This window comes from Mustela lutreola, chromosome 9 (genome assembly GCF_030435805.1).
Source record: "Mustela lutreola isolate mMusLut2 chromosome 9, mMusLut2.pri, whole genome shotgun sequence".
NCBI lineage: Eukaryota > Metazoa > Chordata > Mammalia > Carnivora > Mustelidae > Mustela > Mustela lutreola.
This window is the reverse complement of record NC_081298.1, coordinates 126530834-126551694: the sequence shown is the minus strand read 5'-3', so window position 1 is coordinate 126551694 and position 20861 is coordinate 126530834. Positions and strand designations below refer to the sequence as shown.

At 42.4% G+C, this 20861-nt stretch overlaps 1 protein-coding gene across 4 annotated transcripts in view; it reads right to left on the bottom strand.

Annotated features, from left to right (window-relative positions):
* Positions 1-20861, bottom strand: part of ASXL2 (ASXL transcriptional regulator 2) — a 138038-nt gene continuing 117177 nt past the window's right edge. For all 4 annotated transcript variants that reach the window (XM_059132446.1, XM_059132447.1, XM_059132449.1 and 1 more), the window contains 4 exons: positions 20427-20523; positions 18164-18269; positions 14851-15565; positions 1-11247 (listed from right to left, as the gene is read on the bottom strand). In XM_059132446.1, the coding sequence (XP_058988429.1) occupies positions 8767-11247; positions 14851-15565; positions 18164-18269; positions 20427-20523 (3399 nt within the window). In that variant the 3' untranslated portion in view covers positions 1-8766. The remainder of the gene's footprint in view (positions 11248-14850; positions 15566-18163; positions 18270-20426; positions 20524-20861) is intronic.

The window sequence follows — 20861 nt, the reverse complement described above, 5'->3', positions numbered from 1 at the left end:
TAGAGTAAAACTGTATGCCTTTATTCAACTTAAATGAGTCATTAGGAGAAAATACAATTTGCCCATGTGCAGAAACATTATACATTCAATTCTGAGGAAGGTAGTTTTATACAACCAAGACAAGGAACAGTCTAGAAGTGAGAGGAATAAAGACGATAGTGAGAGGGAGCTAAAAGGCAGAGTTTTGTCTGTCAAAGTGCTAAGGCCTGTGTGCACAGATTTTAAAGTGAGCAAGACCAGCCTAAGGTCATGTCTTCCATTCTGATTTCTCTTGGTGCTGGTGAAAGTTTTGGGGTGTGATGCAGTGAGTCACAGGATTACGATGGTTTAAAAAAAAAAAAAAAACAGGTCATAGCACTTAGGACTAAGAGAAAGGTTTTAATGTCTAAAGTTTCATTAATCATGTACTCGAGATCTTTCATGGATTCTATGAGTTTTGTGAATTTAATAAGAACTTGATTGAAGAATCAGTAGTTTATTATCAAATAACAAATTATCAGCTTCTTCCCAGCCCAGAGTCTATCTCCTTACAAAATAAAGGGGAAACCAAATATGAGACTCTGTGGGAGTTTCATTAATTTTAAGTTGGTGTTAAGTGATTAATGCAGGTTTAGCTGGGGTCCCTACCCGTGTCTTCAAATTGCTATTGCTAGAAAACCTAAAAGGAGAATTGATGACTTAGGGCCAGCCCAACTCTATCATTCCCAAGCTTTAGCTATCTGAAAACATCAGACGCTGGCTTTTGGAAAGCAAGCAAAAAAGTAAAGCTTTTTTGTACCACACTTCCCATAGAAAGGAAATAGGCTGTGTAAAATAATAGTTCTAAAGTATCTTCAAATATTTTGATAAAATTTAATGCATTTCTTTCTTATTGGATTAAATTTTAAATATTTAAGAAGAGGATCCATGATTGAAATTATTAAAATTAAGTGTTGACTCAAGTTGGCTTAATAGTGTTTATGAGCAATGTGGGCATTATTTAACAGAAACCCGTGCCCAACCCTAAATCCTGATCAGCAGCAAAAGCTGCCACTGGATAATTCAATAGAAAACCATCACTTAACACATAAAACGTCTCAAATCAATGTTCTAATCATGGCAATTTAACATTATGTGAACCTAAAACCTTACAAAATTGTCGTAAAAGAGTAAGTTAAGAATAATTGAAAGTTTATTTAAACCTATTTTAAATCCAATCTTGGGTTTACCTTTCTTCTCCCTTAGGCATTTTCTGGGTTTTGTAGCCAAGATGGGAATCAGCAGGTTTTTAATTTCCCTTTAGCCTCTTTTGAGTTAGAAGAACAGGAACATTGTGGAAGTTATTCTTCAGGAGAACTACCTGTCTGGTCATAGCCCATCTCCACAGCCTGGTCATCTCTGGCTCCCCCCTGCAGACCCAGTCCCTCCTTCCTGTTACAAGGAAGTCTTTCTAGGGATGCCCTTCAACAGGTAAGACTGAAAGCTCCAAGGAGGTATAGAGATTCCTTAAACAGTCTTGATAGAAAAAAACCAATCTTCTGTGTAAGGTCAACAAGTATTAGGAAAATACAGGATACCCACCGTGCTACTTCCTGGACAAAGCTGAGGCATTTCACGGTGGACTTCGCCAAATACCTCTTTGACTGAAAGGTGAATATGGCTATTTTGGCGTGTAGAATTTGACTTACAAATCCAACAACCTAAGTCAACAATAAATGGTAAGGAAAATTCAAGAATAAGGACTAACAAAATACAACGATTTATCCTTTAAAAACTTTTTTTTTTAACTAGAAATTCTCAAAGGAAGAACTGGGAATTTAGGCCACTAAAAAAGGGGTAGAGTCCTGTTGAAGTTTCTTGTAATTCAAGTTCTGTGATTAGAGATGGGGTGGGGGAGCCAATTCTACAGTATTAGAATAAAACTCTGTACACTAATTTTATCCATTATGGAGAAAAAAACACGGATGCAACATCTCTTTAACAATATAAAATGAAGGGATACACTTCTCAACAGAGTACAAGATAAAAATCAAGGTTAAGTTTCAATTCCCTTTAGTTTCCTTTCAGTTTGAACATCAGTGACAAGCATGCTGCATTATTTATCTAATGGTTATTAGAAAGGGTTAGTTACTATCATCTTTAGTATCTTCCCGGACGCACTGACCAGATTAATTGAAAGGGATTCTCTTCAACTGAGACGTTACTAAGAAATTTCTTGAAGTTTCTATTAAGAATTCTACATCTTCCAGGGGCGTCTGGGTGGCTCAATGGGTTAAAGCCTCTGCCTTGGGCTCGGGTCATGATCCCAGGGTCCTGGGACGGAGCCCAGCATTGGGCTCTTGGCTCTGTGGGAAGCCTGCTTCCTCCTCTCTCTCTCTGCCTGCCTCTCTGCCTACTTGTGATCTCTGTCAAATAAATTTAAAAAAAAAAAATTCTCCATCTTCCAGTGATTGTTTTCAGAAAAGGTAAATTTTATTAACACGGATCTTCAGTCCACATTGTTATTTCACTAGGGGCAATGCCTTTCCTTAACTTACTTCATGTTTTGTCAATGTTTCATCCACGGTCTCAAACGCTTCCCTTCGATAACTCATTTACACTTCAATTTCCTTCAATTTGCTTGGGAAACAGGCAGCACACAGTACCCCTTGAGCCCCAAACTAGACACATGCTGTATGGCCTCTACCTTGTTAGGAATACCTTTTACAATTCATATGGCTGCTTGTTTACCCCTGCAGAACCCGAACCTTAGTACAGTGCTTACCACATAGTAGGTGCTCCCAGAATTATGTGAGCTAGTGAATAACATGATTTGTACACAAAACCAGCTAAAAAACATTATGTAAAAATCCTATTTCTTAAAACCACTTGTGGTCAAGTAGTGTCAAATCATCGAACACAGCTCTCTGGACTGTGATGTAAATAACGGATGACTGGGGAGTCCAGTTGAAGTTGTGTTCTAGTAGATCATTCTTTCATTCAACTGCAGATCAACTAACTATACATTTAGGCCCCTAGGTCATTAACCTGAATATGAATTTCACTTCTGATGAGGTAGGAGGCCCATTTAAATAATTACAAATATCTACAAGAAACGCCAAGCTGGGGGTAGGGGAGTACATGTCTGGAAACGGCCATAATGGGCTGGTTCACACACATTTAAATATTTCACTTTCACTCCTATTATATATGGGAATTACATGGATGCAGATGTTCCCTGAGACATAAGAATTCTCCTTTAGAAAAAGCATATTTTCAGCAAAGATTTAGAATGCTGTTCTCTTGGACTGGTAAACGATCTTCAATGTCTTTGGGCAACAATGTTTGAAATTTCAATTTTTGAAAAATAACAAGGCGATCTTTTAAACAGCATTCTTGTATCCTTATTAATTTCCAAAATATGCTCTTTTTATCAGTGAAAATAATCACAGCTGAGCGATTATGGGGAGAACTAGGGAACTAGAACAAAAAGTCAGTTTCATGGGTCACTAAGATACATTCATGAAATTCTGACATTTTTTATTTCATCCAGTCTATATTCATTTTTAAAGAATGGGCTAGATACCTTTGTGACCAAAGACTATCTAGGTACCATTCTGCTCCTTCAATTATATCCGAAAACCAAGTTTTTGCAACCACAAAATTCTCTTGAACAGCAGGATCCAGGCTATCTGTAGGTATGAGGACTAAGGGGAATTAAGCCTTCTTAGTACCTGGCTCAGTCCTTGTTTGCATAAATTCCCTTTATGACACTAGTGAGATCAAAATCCAAGTTCTCCTAGCTCTTCTAGCTTTCCGGATCAATCAGGAAAAGCCCTAAACTTGTTAAGAAACTCCCTCTCTGGACCAATCAGGAAGGATATAGAACTGGTTAAGAAACTCACTTCTAAGAGAAGAACTGGGAAACAGAAAACAAGTTTTCGATGGTCTTCATGACATTGTTTCTTCACATACCCCTACACCTGGAAGCTGGTGGCAGTGAATGTTTGCTAAGGAATTATTAACCACTGTTGAGAATGAAAAACCCATCTTTACCCCTGAGATATTTTCTTAACCATTCTTTGTTTTAGAAGCAAATACTGGGCACATTAAAAAAAAAAAAAAAAAAAAAATGCACGCACCATGTTTTTGTATTTGTTTTTGAAGTTCCCAATAACATCCCATGGTTAAGAGACGGAACAGTTGAAGGGTGAAAACAGAGACAGACAGATTAGGCAGATTTAATATTTTTACTAGAGTTCTGAAAGAAATGTGCTACCCTGAACTGTTTATCACCGAATCTCTCATTTTACTCTTCGGGACAATCTGCAGTAATCTTCCAACGGAAATATAAGGCAACGGCTGAGAGCCCTTCCCGCCCCGCTCTCAGATGGGTGTCAGACCTCAAGATTCACCAAAAACTCCAAGGTTTTTATTTTCACTTTAATTATCTTTTACTTAATAATAAAATGAAAAATAAGAATATATGAATACATACAATCTATATACATATATTTATTGCAAATACTTAAAATTCTTATGTAAAATGATTTTTCTATATCTGTGAAAAAATATGACTTTTTAAATGGTGTTGACACCAACTTCTCTGTACATACCCTCAATTCCAATGTTAACAATTCCTTTAAAAAGGCAAAAGACACAAAAGTTTAGCATTTACCAAACCAGTCTGTACAAACCTTATAAGCCCAAAGGAAAAAAAATAGCTTGTGGTAAATAAGTCGATTTTCTTTTAAAATAAAAAATAAACTCCAAAACTATTCCCCTTATTGCATTTTTTTGGAAATAATCTGAGTGTCTTTAGAGTAACTTCCTTTGTAATAATTTGTGCCTTAACAGTGAGGTCCTACATAAACATACCATATATGAGAAATCGAAGTCTTCCACTGTCACTTTTTACATAGATATTAAAATATATATTACTTAAAATATATTACTGGAAAGCTATTTTTAAAATTGATCTTTAATAGTTGTATCAAATGTAAAGCATTAAAAAAAATAAAGTAACCAAGAATCTATGAAGCTCTTACTTCAACTTTAGGAAATGTTTTACCTATTGTTCCCTTTCAATAGGTACGTAGGTATTGAAACATGGTAGGAAAAGATCCCTGCCCATCATCATGTTTCTCAGTCTCTTTGGACTATTCTATAAATTGAGCTGAAAACTACCGTTGGCCAAGTATTTACTTAGCCCGTTGCTGCAATGCAACGGGGACTTCTCCCTCTGTGCTATGAAAAGCAACCTCTAGATCCCAGAGAAACCCTGGCACTGCTCACTGATAAAGAGTTCTAGAAATAAATAGTGGCGTAATGACCAGAGAGGACCCCCCTCATTATAACAAATCATTTCACCCAAGAGTTTTTTAAGGGCTCTAAGGCGGAGAAAGGCAGTAATAAACGATTAGGATGGTAACTGTCCAGTTATCAGTATGTATGGATTTATACACCCTCCCCGGGAAGACAAGGAGGTCTTCCTTTGGCTATTTGAATGAGATAATTCCTAAAACCCCTACAGCTGGGTGCCTTGCCAGCCCATGCAAATATACTTCCCCTTCTCCAAGAAAAATGTCCCATTTGCCAGATCTTATTCTTAGAAATGTTACAGGGGATACCAAGGATAGTCTCGGCGTCTTGAGCACGGGGGTTAAGGAAAAGTAGGGCAAACCACCCCAGGTTGTTTAACAGGATGGAGAATTTTTATCAAAATTTTTCTTTTTTTCAGATTCAGGGAGCCTTCTCTACTAGTAGACAACTCAGAACAGTCATTAAGACTGAGATGACATAGTTATTGTTAATGCTATCTCCCCAGGGTGACCTACAATGGAAGGTAGCGGAAGGCTCAGGCTCGAAAAGCATACCCTGGAGGCATAAGCATCAGGCATAATGCCTGACTAGTCACTGGAAATAGTGCAACTAAATGCCATTTAAAAAAAAAAAAAAAAAAAAAAAAAAAAAAAAAAGCTCAGCATTTATTAGCAACCTTTCGGATTGAGCTGAAAGGTAGAGCAACTCCGAAAACCTAAGACAAAAAAACTGCTTTAAAGATACCGGTGTACCATGCTCTCAATCATATGAAGATTTTTCTTGTTTCTACTGCTTCATTTTCAAAAGGGCCAGACTGTTAACGTGTTTGGATTGCTGCTGTTGTTTTTCTGCTCAGCTCTGAGAATGAATGACCTTCTACCTGAAACCACTGTTGTGACACAGACAAACAGGTTGTATTCAATTTACTACCAACCCTAGAGAACCCAGTCTCTCATTCGGTCAAGATTGAGGCAGTGTACCTAGCTGACAAATCCTGTTTTAGGGACATTCACAAATGCAAGTATTTTATTAGCTGAGTATTAGTTGTTAAGAGAATCTGGGGAATAATAATGCTTAGGACCGATCTGCAAGAGCCTGGTCAAGAAGAAGAGGCACGATACGGTTTGCTCTCCCAATGGACGTGAAAATCCCTGATCCCTCTCCTCCTCTCCTGGTCAGTCTGTCCAACCGCACATTAGAGGAACTGCGGAGGAGAGGCTTCCTGTGACAGGAAAGGTGTAAAGAAGAAAGTTCACTTTGATCAATCCGAATTGGTAATTCACATTGAGCACGGAGTCAGTTCTGAAATACTCAGGCACTTCCAGCACACAGACCAGCCCTCAGGCCTGGCACTGGCGTGGGGAGTGAAGAAGCTGAGCGTGGAGAGTTTTAACCAGCAATAATAGGTCCTTTTCGCCCCTGCCCTTGGATCTACCCCGAGTACTGAAAGTTTGGGGAACCGAACCATGTTTCTTTCTTACTGGATCGTGGCTAAAGAACTTACTCCTTATCCCAGGATCCTTGGAGCCTTCGTATTTTTTAGCTATGTGTGTGCTGGAAGAAAAAGGGAAGTTAAGGAGGACATCCTATTGTCTTGGCTAAAACTAGAACAAATAATCTCGTATTTGCCTTGAGCCACAAAAAATAACAGAAGCAAAAACTGAAAACAGTCAAATAGGTTTCTTATGGGGTTCAAAAGTATTAAAAGCATACAGGGGAAGAATGGGGAACAGAACGGGGCGAGCAAAGAGTATTACTGTCTACTTTCTCCTAATCTGGAATGTGACTTAGTAAATTTACACTGTTCTGCACTTGGTAAGTATCACATCCTGAACACTAAGCACAGCCGTAAGTGTACTAGGCTGCAGTAATATTCTTACTTTACACACTTGAAATCGGGAAACTTGAAATCAATATGCAAATGATGCACAATGCAATACCCAATTCTTCAATACCGAATTGTGGCAAACTGTAGATTCATTTTAATGTTCTTTAACCAGGACCTAAATGTATGTTCTCAAAAACTCTTCAGTCACTGGCGACAAGATTTAAAAAACAACAAAGGAAAACCAAAAAGAACCAACAAAAACAAGCAACAAACTTTGGAGTTAATTTCTCTTCCTTTCTAGATGTTCCCTTAACCATTTACTGAAGCCCTTTACATTAGAGATTCCTAGTGCATAGACAGCAGTAATCTAAAACAGAGGATATGTTTTTTAGAACAGCAGAAGTGTCTAACTTTTACTCTGTGTGTGTGTATGTGTGTTTGTGTGTGTGTGTACGTACACACACACATTGTGTTCAAAGTAGTATCTAGTAAGATCACTCCTCAGATGCCTGGGAGGTCAAAACAGGCTTAACAGAACAGGCAAATGTGGCAACAAGGCGCTTTCCCTCCTGCACAACATTGGACTACAGACCGTGAGGGAACAGGGTTGGGCAAGAAGAGGAAGAGAGAGGCTACCTTGCTTCTAGTGTTAAAATCGTTTTCCGAAATTCTTTATGTTCAGTTCCTGCACTTTTTGAGGCCCTGCCCAACCAAACGCACAGTTCAAATCACCCTGTCCCTAACACTCTTTGCTCCTGCTCTCCTAGCATGCCCCCCACCACCCCCATGTTTGTAAGCGCCCGTGACTGAGTTCCTGGATGTTACTGCTAGAACTGCTGCCCCGCACAGGCCCCGCTAACAGCAGGGGCCAGGGTGTGGGGGTGCATACCCATCCTGGGCCATATTCACGTTCTCAGGGCAGGGCAGGGGGCCTTGAGGGCGGGGCGCCCTCAATTCTTGTGGGGGACATGAATTGCCAGCAGAGAGCTTGGCGACAGTACTCATTTGTGGAAGCCAAGAACCAGGTCAAGAGCTTTCAGAGTCTGAATTACTACCTGTAAAATTAAAACAGTATCAAAAATTTGAACTTAAGAGGTTCTGTTTAAGGTAAAGGGATGGAGTAAACCCTGAATCCAAATCCCGCCAAGGCTGAATAATCTTATGTAAAGCCTGCAGTCAGCCCGACATGACATAATCAGCTTGGAATGGTCATTTCTCCAGACCATTCCTTCATTCCTTCCTTTCCCTGGCCTCTTAGGAAAGGGAGAGAAGAGAGACCGCTTCCTTTAACCATGCATGGCATTAAACTTTTCTCAGAGTCACGTGAAGCAGAACATAAATCTGAATTCAAATACATCATTACCTAAACACTTGGGAAAACAATGTTAAAACAAAATGTGACATATTTACATGATTTCGTAAGTGCAAACTTGTCACAAATTCACGAAGTCTTGCTTGACCTAGACTTACTATACAAGGTGCTCTTCCTCTATAATGTAAGATCTGTACTCTGTATTCCTGATTAAGTAACATTTGTCTCTTAAGACAACTGAAACCTACTTATTTATTTCTGTGATTCCGAAAGGACGCAAAAGACCCCACATCTCATCAATCCTTCCCTCCCTGCCTCCTCCCCAGGTATCCTCTTTCTAGTCTTGTTACCGAACGACAAGGCAAGAGACACAAAGTTTCGAGGGGCCAATGCAATCGTCGTGGCAGAACGCTCCACACCCCTTGCACATGATCATGGCTTTCAATCGGCAGTAACATTTCGAAGGTGTGTCCTCTATGCTGTTCTCTTCTGAAAAGGCCTGAACCGGAATGGACTGGCCATGGCTGCTGGGATTCATCGCTTGGCTAGCAGGGATGGTAGTGACAGTCACCGAAAAGGACATGACATCGCCTACGTTGCTGGCCACCTGGCTACAGTCCGGCATCCCCGGGACAGCCGAGTTATGGTCCATGTCGGACGAGGTGGAGACATTGATCATGCCTCTGTAGCTTGGCCCGATCTGGCTGGGGCTTCCGTACAGCTTCGGGGTCTGCAGCGGCGGGAGGAGGAGAGGCTGATGGGTAGGACTGTCTGCGGTCGGAGGAAGGGCAGTCGAACTGAAAAGCTCAGGGCTGCTACGCATCGTCTTGCCTCTCACCGCATGGGCCATCTGTTTCTGGGCGGCCTGAATAAAATCTCTGGCTAGCGTCTTTTCATCAAATGTCTGGCCCCTCGTGAACAGGTAATTCTCCTTGCTTAATGTGGTCTGCTCGTGCACAGGTGTCTCCGCCTTCACGTTCTTTTTTGCCAAACAATCACTGGCGGAGAGGGCTTCTCTGCTGTGGGTTCCCGAACTTGCTTCACACTTGCCAGGACCCTGGGCAGCCTGGGGTTCCTCCTTCACCATGATGGCTTCTTGCTCGTCACCAGAACTTTCCTCGTCGGTATCTTCTTTGCCGCTGCTGCTATCTCCGGCGGCATTTTTACAGTCTGTGTATCCCATTTTCAAGGCCTCTGTGGGGCTACTTAGACACAAACGGTCTTCGGGGTTTACAGAATGGGTCCTCCTCAAGCTCTCTGAACCCCGGCCATAGGTGGAAATGTTAAGTAAGTAGTGACCTGCCATTGCAGGCTTCGATGTCCTTCTGCCAGCAAAACCCAGCATGAACCTCTGGCTTGTGGAGATGTCTTCTAACGGGAAACCTGAGTGAGTGAAGTTGAACTGGGAGGGCTGCACAAATGGGAGAACGTTCTGCCTCCGAACCCTCTGGATGAGAGTCTGAAGGATCTGATCTTGGGTAGCTTTGCTGAGGCCTTCCTGGTACTGGTGTGCGTCGATGCTAGAGTCCCTCAGGTCCTTACCTGAAAAGAGCTGCAGGGGTCTTGGAACCTGGGGGAGCTGCGTACTTGGCAAGGCTTTACCCAGCTGCTGCAGCGCCGGGAGACACTGCCTCTCGCTACCTTCCTCTCTGCTGCTGTTTTCGGCGGCGCCACTGCCTGTGAACACTGCTGCCCCCGGCTCCTCTTTCATGGCCAGTGGAACAGTTTTCATTTCAACTTTGGTGAGAGGTTTAGGCAGAATTTGCTCCATGGGAACATCCTTGCCCTGAAGCAGCTGAGTGACCAAAGGGTTATTCGCAGGGATACTAGAGCTTGGCCTTGACAGGGGTCCATTCAAATTTGAAGACGTTCCTGGAGTTTTAAGGCTAGAAGCTACTGGCAAAGTGCTCGAGGATGGAGCCGATCCCGTCGGTGCTACACTTACACTGACCTGGGGTACAGGAAGCTTTTCTAAAGTGGCTGCGGTCAATAAAGATGTTAAAGGAGAGGGAGGCACAGCTGCTGAAGCGCCAGCAGATGTCTCTGCTGAGGCTGAAGGGTCTGGCACATTCCTACCAGAACCTGCACTGGGCTCGACGGTGCCATCGGCCACAAAACGAACAGGTGAGGCACCTGAGCGGAGAGCAGGCTCTGTGGGCGCAGAGGGCGCGGTCTCCTGCCGGCAGGTCCCGGGAGCTTGCAGGTGGGTGAGAGAGGCCACCGCGGCCGCTGCCCCCGGGGGATTCAGCCGTTCGTTCGTCAGCTGCCCTACAGCTGCTGGGGGGGCGTCAGTGCGGGCTGGAGAGGGGACGCTTGCGTGCGCTCCTCCACCGGCAGCTGCTGGAGGCCCTGAGGGGGCTTGCTGTAGTTGTGCTCCAGAGACACGAGGAGGCTGTGCCTGGTCTGGGCTCTTGGTCTCAGACTGGGGCTGAGACTCTGGACCACAGGGTAAAAGCTCTCTCGTACCTCCCCTGCTTCCAGTTCCTGCCAATTCCAGTGTGGGGCTCTTTCCAGGTTTGCAGCCTCTGTCTGAGTCTGGACTCCCTCCTCCAGCAGTTTTCCTGTCACCTCCCTCTCCTGGACCTTGTCCGCCCCCGGGGCCAGGTCCCGGAATGGTCCCTCCAACGGCGGCGGCGGCGGCGGCGGCGGCGGCAGCAGCGGCGGCGGCGGCAGCCCTCTGTGCTTTGACCAGCTGGGCTTTTGCTTTGATGTCTGCGAGAGTTCTGGCTCCTGTTCTGTTAGGACTAGTGATGGAGACTGGAAAACGAGCCCTGGGAGAGACCTGCGATGTAGGAAAAGGCATGGGGGAGATTCTGGAGACCGGGATCTGAAAGGAGGAGGGAGATAAAAACCCGGAGCTTAGTTTTCATCGACAAGAAAAACACAACTTCCAGAACACTTAAATTGTTCCAGTAACCACTGCACACCAGTGACGCAAATGGGAGGTCCATGGCCGAGAGACCTAAGAGTGGAGACAGCAACGCGACTGTGCCCCTAGGGTCCTTCCACCTCCTCTCCTGGGGCCAAAGCCTCTCGTCCCTTGACACCCTCCCCACCCCGAATCCCTATGCCTCTTTTCTCAACACAACTCCCTCCTCCTGGCATTGCTACTCACGACAGCTTATTACTTAAGGTTCAGACCTCCCAGGGTATTTGCACTTTCGCATGCATGCGTGAGAGAAGCAGCATACAGCACTGCACCACTGTCTTTTTCTTCTTAGCTCTCCTGCTAAGCTGCGAGGAAAATTCTTGCTCTCTTCTGCTCTATGCACATCCACACATGCACACTTAACCAGAGAAGCTGAGTTAGCTCAATGACAGAGGTGTCTAGATAGCACCGGAAGGTAGACATGTGGGATCCACAGATGTACCCCACTCTGTCCATCCAGACGAAGGGAGTATAGACAGAACGTATATAATGTTCGCCACAGTCATTTTCACCCGTGGCTGCCTTTATACTTACTTGGGGAGCTGTTTAAAAATAAATGTGCTCTGGGTCCTCTCCCAAAACTGACAAATTAGAACTCTAGAGAAAATATCCACTTCTGAAACACTTCCTGGGAAACTCTGCTACATCACCGAGTTTGAAACCACTGATTTTCACAGCATAAAATACTGTAGCTGAAAGGAATCTGACTCCTGTCTGAAACAATACTTTGGAAGCTATCAGACTTAAATGAGAATGCATCAAAGCCTGGACTCTTCTAGTAAGTTGTTAGAATTTAAAGGAGCAAATAACTGTGACAGATGTTACAGGGCATTTAATTTAAAAAAAAAAAAAAATTTTAAGCCAAAGGGCTCTAAGAAAATGCATGTCATCCTTCCGGAAGTCCTTAAGTTAAGAATAATAAAGTCACTAAAAATTTTTCATTATTTGCAATATCCATTTCTCAAAAGGTCAATAGTTCTGAGAAACAGATTCTCTGTCACGCAGAAGTCAGAGCTATGGGATCATGTCACAGCTGTCACAGTCCACACATCTCACATCAGGACATGTACCTAATCTCTTAGCACTGAATCGCTTTTACATCTAACTGCACAGTATTTCAGAAGCTACCAACAGAGGGAAAGAAGCAAATGTTGCCCCTTGGTAATGTCTCCTGTAGATAGCTCTACAACCTGTTTATGTTGTCTGGGCATTGGTAACAAATAAACAAGAAGCCCCACCCTGATAAAGCAAGGTCGATTTTCTTCATGTATCCTGAAAAGATGGGGCGCCTGAGTGGCTCAGTTGGTTAAGTCCCTGCCTTCAGCCCAGGTCATGATCTCAGAGTCATGGGATGGATCCCCACGTTGGGTTCCCTGCTCCCTGGAGAACCTGCTTCTCCCTCTCCCCCACCACCCCCCAGCCCGGCTCCCATTCCCACTTGTTAGCTCTCCCTCGCTCTTTCTCTCAAATAAATAAACAAAATCTTAATAAAATAGAACAGATGCATACCAAATAGGAAACACCGTTTTCCATCTCTCTATACGTATTATGGTACAGACATCCATGTTATAACATGTAAGTGCATACATATGCATGTATATAACATATATACACACGTATAACATTTGTAATAAGATTTTATTTTTCTACTTAAGTTTTGGTTAGAAGATTTTGCTCTGTTATAAATTACAGTAAGTTTTGTCTAAGAACGTAGTAGGATTTGATGGGGTGCCTGGGTGGCTCAGATGACTAAGCATCTGCCTTTGCCTCAGGTCACCATCACAGGGTCCTGGGATTGAGCCCTACACTGAGATCCCTGCTCTGCAGGAAGCCTGCTTCTCCCTCTCCCACTCCCCCTGCTTGTGTTCCCTCTCTCGCTGTGTCTCTTCTTTTTGTCTAATAAATAAAATCTTTAAAAAGAAAAAAAAAAGAAACAAAGAAAGTGGAATTTGAGATACAGGTCTAAGGGGAAGAGTTATTAAAGCAACTTCTGGTAAAAAGTATTCTGCAGGGGGGTGGAGGGTATAAGGAAGAAGAAGAAAACAAAAGAAAGGGAAAAAACTGAGTAACAATAACACGTCATGGTGGACTTTAATTTTCAGTGTGGAGCCTCTCTGGATTAGGGAAGCAGACCAAGCAGATGTAAGTCAGTCTCTATAAAGATGAGGAAAGAGAAATGACACATCTCACAGTATCATGTATATTAAGTAAGACCTGAAATGTGATTCAACTCTCAGGCCCACACAGAAGTTCTGACTGACACTCATTACAGAAAGGTTTCTAATATTTTTGTAACAGGAAGAGTGGGGGATAAAAGAATTGTAAAGTGATTTTCATTAAAAAATCACAATCTCTGGCAAAGCATGCAAAGTATGTTAATGGTGGAAAAGTGGCAAACATTTTTTTTTTTTTAAAAGGGAGATTCCTAAGTGCATAAATCTTAAAATTAAAAAGTAATGAGAACGTCATACAGTTAGTAATTAAGAAGCAACACGAGAGAAAAAGAGATAGTAAATTAAATGGGTCAAGTACTAGCAACTGAATGTCTCTAAGGAATATTATCTGATGGAACTAGCTTTGGTTCATCTAAGTTAAATAAAAAAGAGGGAAAAAGTATTTCTATGTGGCTTTTTTTTCTATTTATATTTCTAACGTGAATGAACCCAATGTCTGGGCTGACAGTAGACACAACAGTATTAATAAACACCACTAATAAAAACTTATTAATATATACTATTTACTAAGTGAAAAAATGAACTGCAAACTGATCTTAAGCACAAGCCCAAGTATTAGTAAACCTTTAGGTCAGAAGTAAAAATGTGTTTGGGCTTTAAAGGGCTCACTACTGGTTAGATGCACTCTTGTATACTTAGATAAGGATACCGCTTTATGAATGTGAAATATTTGCTAAGTAGCAACAGAATGCTAACATGAAAGTCAGGGACAAAGCCTTAGCAGCAGAGCTTAGCAAGGCTAGTCTACCTTACTGATGTCCCTCAAGTAACAGCAGCCACACAGGTTTTCTTTAAGAGGGGGGAACTAAAGGTAGTTCTAGAGCCAAAGAACATCCAATCAGTTATGGCAATAAGAAAAGGACCACGGTACACTTAAAATGTCATGGCTCTTGCTACAAAGATCTCTTGATCACACCAAGGGCTTCCTTCTGTTTATTATTATATTTCTTGTTTTGTCACATGAGACAGAATAATGTCCACAACTATCTTAAGAGTGGCCAGCCAGGAGGATGGGTGGAGGTGGTCCACGTTAGTTAGATATCCAGAAACTTTCCTTACTACCAAAACACTAATAAAGATCTGTAGGAATGCAGTTCTAAATGCCTCTTTAGTCATAATTTTGTTCATGTAAGAACGCAGTTACGTGTTTATCAAATATATACAACTGCTTCTGTGTTAAAAATACCACGAATGACTTGGTATTAAGTAAGACCAGAAACTTAGTGTTCAGACACTTTCTCTTTTTCAATCCTTCCCTCTCTCTTACCTTGAGAGGTGGTACTCTTCGCACCTGGATCCTGTCCCCTCTACTGAGAAAGGGCTGTGGCGAGACTTGAAATGGCTGCTGGTGCTGGCGATTCTCCGTGACACGTGGCCTCTTCTCCCAGCTCACGGGGCCCTCTTCTTGGATGCAAGACTTCCTCTTGAGGCTTTCTGGGCTGTGATCAACCGGGGCCGATGGAGGGTCTTTTGCTGCGATCTCCTGTGAACCAGTTTCTGCCATGGGCTTCATTACCGGTTTTTCCACCCCGGGACTCTTGGGTTTGTTTGGGGACGTAATTAAAGCTTCTTGGCCTTCATCTTTGTTGTAACTAGGAGCTGTGGTGAGATGATTCTCTTTCTCAGACTCCTGTTCAGCAGAGGCAACTGGCTTCTGCTCCAAGAAACTGTCATCCTTTGGGCACTGGATGGGGAGAACACTGCTAAGCTCTTGCATATTGCTTGCTGAGGGAAGCAGGGGCTCTGTGGATTTGGGGTTTGGTTGCACCATATCTTGGCTTTCATGCTCTTCTTTTCTTACTGGGGATGGCATTTGTACCACTTCTTCTTTTGACCCTAACTGGGGAATTCCTGGGACAACACTGACAGGCGAGGCCTCTGATGGAAGCATGGATTTTGGTTGCTCAGCTGGGGTTTTCTTTACTTTGAGATCGCTGGGTGAGGCTGTCAATTTCTTTGAATCCTCAAGGCTCAAACCAGAACTAAAAGAAAAAAATATCCTAGTTGAGAAATGGCCCATGTTTAGTATTAGGAGATGATAGTATATGGCAATGCCTGGAAGAAACCCTGACACAGAGTAGCTTTTCCTCATATATCATCACCATTATTACGATTATGATTAGTGAAGCTCTGGATCTCAAGTGTTTGGAGGCAAAACCGGGCTCTGATACACACATGTGACATTAAGTCAGTCACTAGTCTTTTGTATCTCAGTTTCCTCATCATATACTGAGGTTCATACTTTGTATTATTGGTGTGATTAAATTAATGCATATAAAGTACTTAGAACAGTACCTAGCACATATTAAAGCTTGATACTATTAATTGTCATTATTATTTATGCTTATAAAAGGGGCTACCACGTCTAGAGGCAAGCGTCACAGACTACCCGCGAAGGAAGTGAAAGAAGGCCGAGACCCACGCACCCTCATCAACTCTGCTCTGTAGCACCTGCAGAAAGGACGGCCCACGAAGTCTACGGGCCCCTGAGGAGACAGGAGGAGGTGGCTGTCAATGTTTTCCAGAGGTTGAAAATTTGAACTCTGGGATTTCTGGACGCCCATTTACACTTCACTTAGTATAGTTCCATAATGCTGAGACCAATGACTCTGAGCTGTCCTAGGAGTAATGGTAAACTGGGACTTCCACAGTGTGGCCCCATTGGAATTAGGCTACTCAGCAGAGGTCATCAGAGACCCCTTGTAGTCTTTTAGCACATTGTTTAAACAAGCAAAGGCAGGAGACCCTCTTTGGTGACTTCAAATGATCAGTACTGCACCTCTGAGATAGAGTGGCTAACAACAAAAATAGACAAAAACAAAAAAACAAACAAAAACAAAAACAAACAAAACCAAAAAACAGTCCTCCTGTAAATGCTGGCCAAAAAAAGGTACAGATGAAAACAGAAAGACCCCAAAACTGCTACAATGCTCTATCTGCCTATGGAGGGAATGTACAATATCTACGGAGTGACATCTGTGACAAGAGTCTAATGGAAATACTATCATTTCTGTAGAAAGGCTCAAAACTCATACCAAGAGTGTAGAAATATCAATATATGAGACTCTTTTTTAAGACCAACATGGGATTCAAACACACAATCCCAATATTAAGAGTTGCACACTCAGGGGCGTCCGAGTGGCTCAGTCATTAAGCGTTTGCCTTTGGGTAAGGTCATGATCCCAGAATCCTGGGATCAAGCCCCGCGTCAGGCTCCCTGCTCAGCAGGAGGCCTGCTTTCTCCCTCTCCCACTCGCCCTGTTTGTGTTGCCCCTCTTACTAAGCCTCTCTCTGTCAAATAAATAAATAAAATATTAAAAAATTAAAAAAAAGAGTTGCACACTCTACCAACTTAGCCAGCCAGGCGAGCCCATACGGGAGACTCTTAACCACAAAAGGAACCACTTCCTACGTAACCATAAAGGGGATTGATGAACTACTGGGAGATAAGAAAAAGAGCCAGTAGTTGTCAAACTGTGGTTACAGAGTGTCCTTAAGGTCTGCCATTAGGTATGCAGAAGACAAGGGAGACAAACCAGTAACTCTCTGGATGTTCAATTCTACCTCAAACAACGGAGCTCCACTGTCATCTATTTAAATGCCCCCATTAACATTTTAGTTAGATTTTTCTCTAAAGATTTTATTTATTTATTTGACAGAGAGAACACAAGTAGGCAGAGAAGCAGGCAGAGAGAGGGGGGGGACGCAGGCTCCCTGCTGAGCAGAGAGCCCGATGTGGGGCTTGATCCCAGCACCCTGGGATCATGATCTGAGCCAAAGGCAGCAGCTTAACTGACTGAGCAGCCCAGGTGCCCCTACTTAGATTTTTTATTAGGAAAATAAATCCCCTTGAGATTTTATTAGGAAAATCATCCTCTTGAGAACAGAGTTTGTACCTTCATGCAGCTATGAAGACCTGCCAGAGTGCTTTCTAGAGAGAAGAGGTTGTTTATTGATGCCCTGGGTATAATGGTTCATATTACGGGATTCCTAGAACTCCTTGGTGATTCTAGATGAACTACCATCTCGTGGGATAATTAACTATTAGAAAAAAACTTCAGTGTTCTTTTAACTTATAAACTTACTGGAAGAACAATTCAGACTATTCAAAGAAAGGGACTCCAATTCGAGATAATAATTTTTTTTAAATGAAACATCCCACCCACAACAATAACGTGTCAAGAGTAACCCAATTTTGTACATCCGTGATTCATAAAAAGAAAAAAATATCTTGGTTAAGAAGAAAAATACGCAGGTTAAGCATCTGCCTTTGGCTCGGGTCACGATCCCAGGGGATCCCTGGTCCTGGGATCAAGCCCCGTGGCAGGTGCCCTGCTCAGTGTGGAGTCTGCTTCTCCCTCTCCCTCTGCCTCCTTCTGCCTCCTCATGCTCTGTCTCTGTCTCTCACTCTCTCTGTAAGATAAATAAATAAAATCTTTTTTTAAAAAAAGAAAAAAACCTGGTATAATAATAGAAGGAAATTGAGGACTAGAATTTCTGCAAAGCTGGTTAAAATGAAACACTGTGTGACACATATGTAGGAATTCACATTTGGTTTATAGAACCTGTCTTGGTATTACCTTTGACCATAGTAGCTTTCAAAGAATTGTTCTTTCCATGGCTCTACTTTTTTCTCCTTCTCAATCTCTTGGCGAATTCTCACCTGCATCTCAGGTGTAAACTCACCTGTAATGTAAAAAAGGGAAAAAAAGGATATTCAACAAAAATATGCTTTTTTAAACTTTTAAATATTTGTAAAAAACTGGTGCAGGAGTCAGAATACTATCATGTGTAAGTTAGAGAAATTTCCCCCAATTTCTCACTGGAAAGAAGCCCCTAGAAGCCACTGGGGGACATCCAGTGCTTACACACCACCGTGAGCAGTTGCCAGTGCTCAGCTGAGGCCACCTGTGTCTTTCCTCTGGGCTTCTCTTACAGCACCTCCCTCCTGCTCCAAACATCATACTCCCTACAGATTTATCACTAACCTTGAATTTGTCATTTCTTAAAGAGTCACATGGTTTCAGTAAATAATACCATTGGGCATTCTGTAATTTTAAAGTTCTGCTTCCCTTAGGCAAGTTGTATTTTGTGCCTTTTGTCTCGTACTGCATAATGAACAGCTGTGACCCAGGACCCAGCTTCCAGGCAGCCGAGGTTCCACTAAAACGGCAGGGAGTTATCTGGGAGTGGTCAGTTTTCAGTTAGAAAACTATACCATTCTAGTGCCCTGGCATAAGGCACTGAACATGCCAATGACCGCCCCGCTCTGAATATGACATTTACTTGCATACACCACTATCTACCTCCATCCCTCCCACTCCGACAGCAGAGGACACCTGAATCTCTTGGGTAGGCCATCTTCAAACTGCGGCTCAGAAAGCCTGCTCTTTTTTATACTCTAATACCCAGGACGTCAAGGAAAAATAGATAGAAATGGTAGTGTTCAAGTTTAGGTTTCTTCAGGTTAAAAGAATACAGAGGAAAAGTGTTGAAGGACATAGTCCTGGGCACGGGAGTAGAAAAGAGGACTTTGCCTGTCAGAATCTACACAGAACTACTTTTTCAGGGAGTCTACTGTATACGAGAGAATGAGGAATAAAACATACTGACTTCTGTTCACATGTGTACAGTGTTCAAAGTTTTTGCTGCTCATAAAATACGATCATATGACTAGGCACAACAGTGACTGCTCATATGCAAAAAGAGAAAAGAAAAAGAAAAAGAGAAAAAAAAAGAAACACTGATAACAATCAAAGTACCACTGATGACATTACCGACTTTAAAAAACTGGGTGGTGGGGGAACCAGGGGGCGCGAGCGCCTGGGTGAGTCCTGATTTTGGCTAAGGTCATGATCTTAGCGTCCAGAGATCAAGCCCTGCTTCCAGCTCTGCATTGAGCCTAGAGCCTGCTTAAGATTCTTTCTGTCCCTCTGTCTCCCTCCCTCTTACTACTGTTTGGTCTCTCTTTCTCTCAAAAACAAAACAAACGAAACAAACAAACAGACAAAAAATGGGGAGTTAGGCAGGGCAAAAATCCTTCATCAAATTATTCTTAAAGGAAGGTAATAGTAATGCGTATGTTTTAAAGTGTTTATGTGACTGCAGTTCAGGAAAAAAAAAAGTGGTCTTTGCTCAAGGAAATCTTTAAGAGACAGGACCAGAGTAATCAGTGAGAAAGCATCTCTACACAGAATTGCTTCTCCCCACCCTGCCCAAAAACCACAGGAAGGCAAACATCAACATTGCAGTCAACAATACAGAGGTTAATCAGTTGGTCAAGTAACTCTAAATGCTACTGATCGGACAAAATGTCAGCAAGGAGTAGCATTCCTAATGCTCTCCTTACAAGTGTATTCATTTTAAAGCTTCTCACAGTTGTTTTAGGCTATGTCTTGGTACACCTTCATGTGACCTTTCAAGTGTTAGTTTGTATTCCACGTGTACTGAAAAACAAACATAAGAGAACACTGTAACTCTAATTCTGTACTCTGCTTATTAAAATTTCAATTCCTAGGCATTCACCTAGAATTACTGAATCAAAATCTTTAGGAAGAGAGACTAAAAATCTATTTTTTTAGTTTCCCTAAATTCAAAGGTGACTTTGAATTCTTGAAGAAACATTGCTAGACTCCACCTGGAGCCAGACCTGGTTACATAGGATCCAGACAAAAGTTAGTATAGGGTTCCACACAGGATAGCTAGTTCTATGCTACGGAAACATCCTGTCCTTAGCCTACTAAAATTGCTCAAAAACTCGCCGAGGCACAGAGGTGCCAACATGCCCTCATAGTAGCTCCAAGTACATACACACTCTAGGAGGCACAAAGTTTGAACATTTACCTTCTGAGAGTCTTTCCTTCCAGCCTTGGGCTGCTGAAGTGAAGAACTCATTGTTAAGGGCTGAGCCATTTAACTTCATCAGACCATCTGGACCAACCTGAGACAAAGAACAAGCCAAGAGAAGCTTACAAAGAAAGCCAAATACACCATGTGGAATTGTACTTTCTTTAATTTTAGAGAAGAATGTATATACATTTAATTTTATAGAAACCTGAGTATATCATCCTGGATACTTAATGTATCACATTTTCTAATAAATTTCTTTCCTGTTTACCTCTCATCCCTTCTTTCAATTCCATTCCCCATTAAGTATACTCAAAGAATTGGGGTGCCTGGGTGGCTCAGTTGGTTAAGCCTTTGGCTCAGGTCATGATCCTGGAATCCCGGAATCTAGTCCCGCATCAGTCTGCCTGCTCGGCAGGGAGTCTGCTTCTC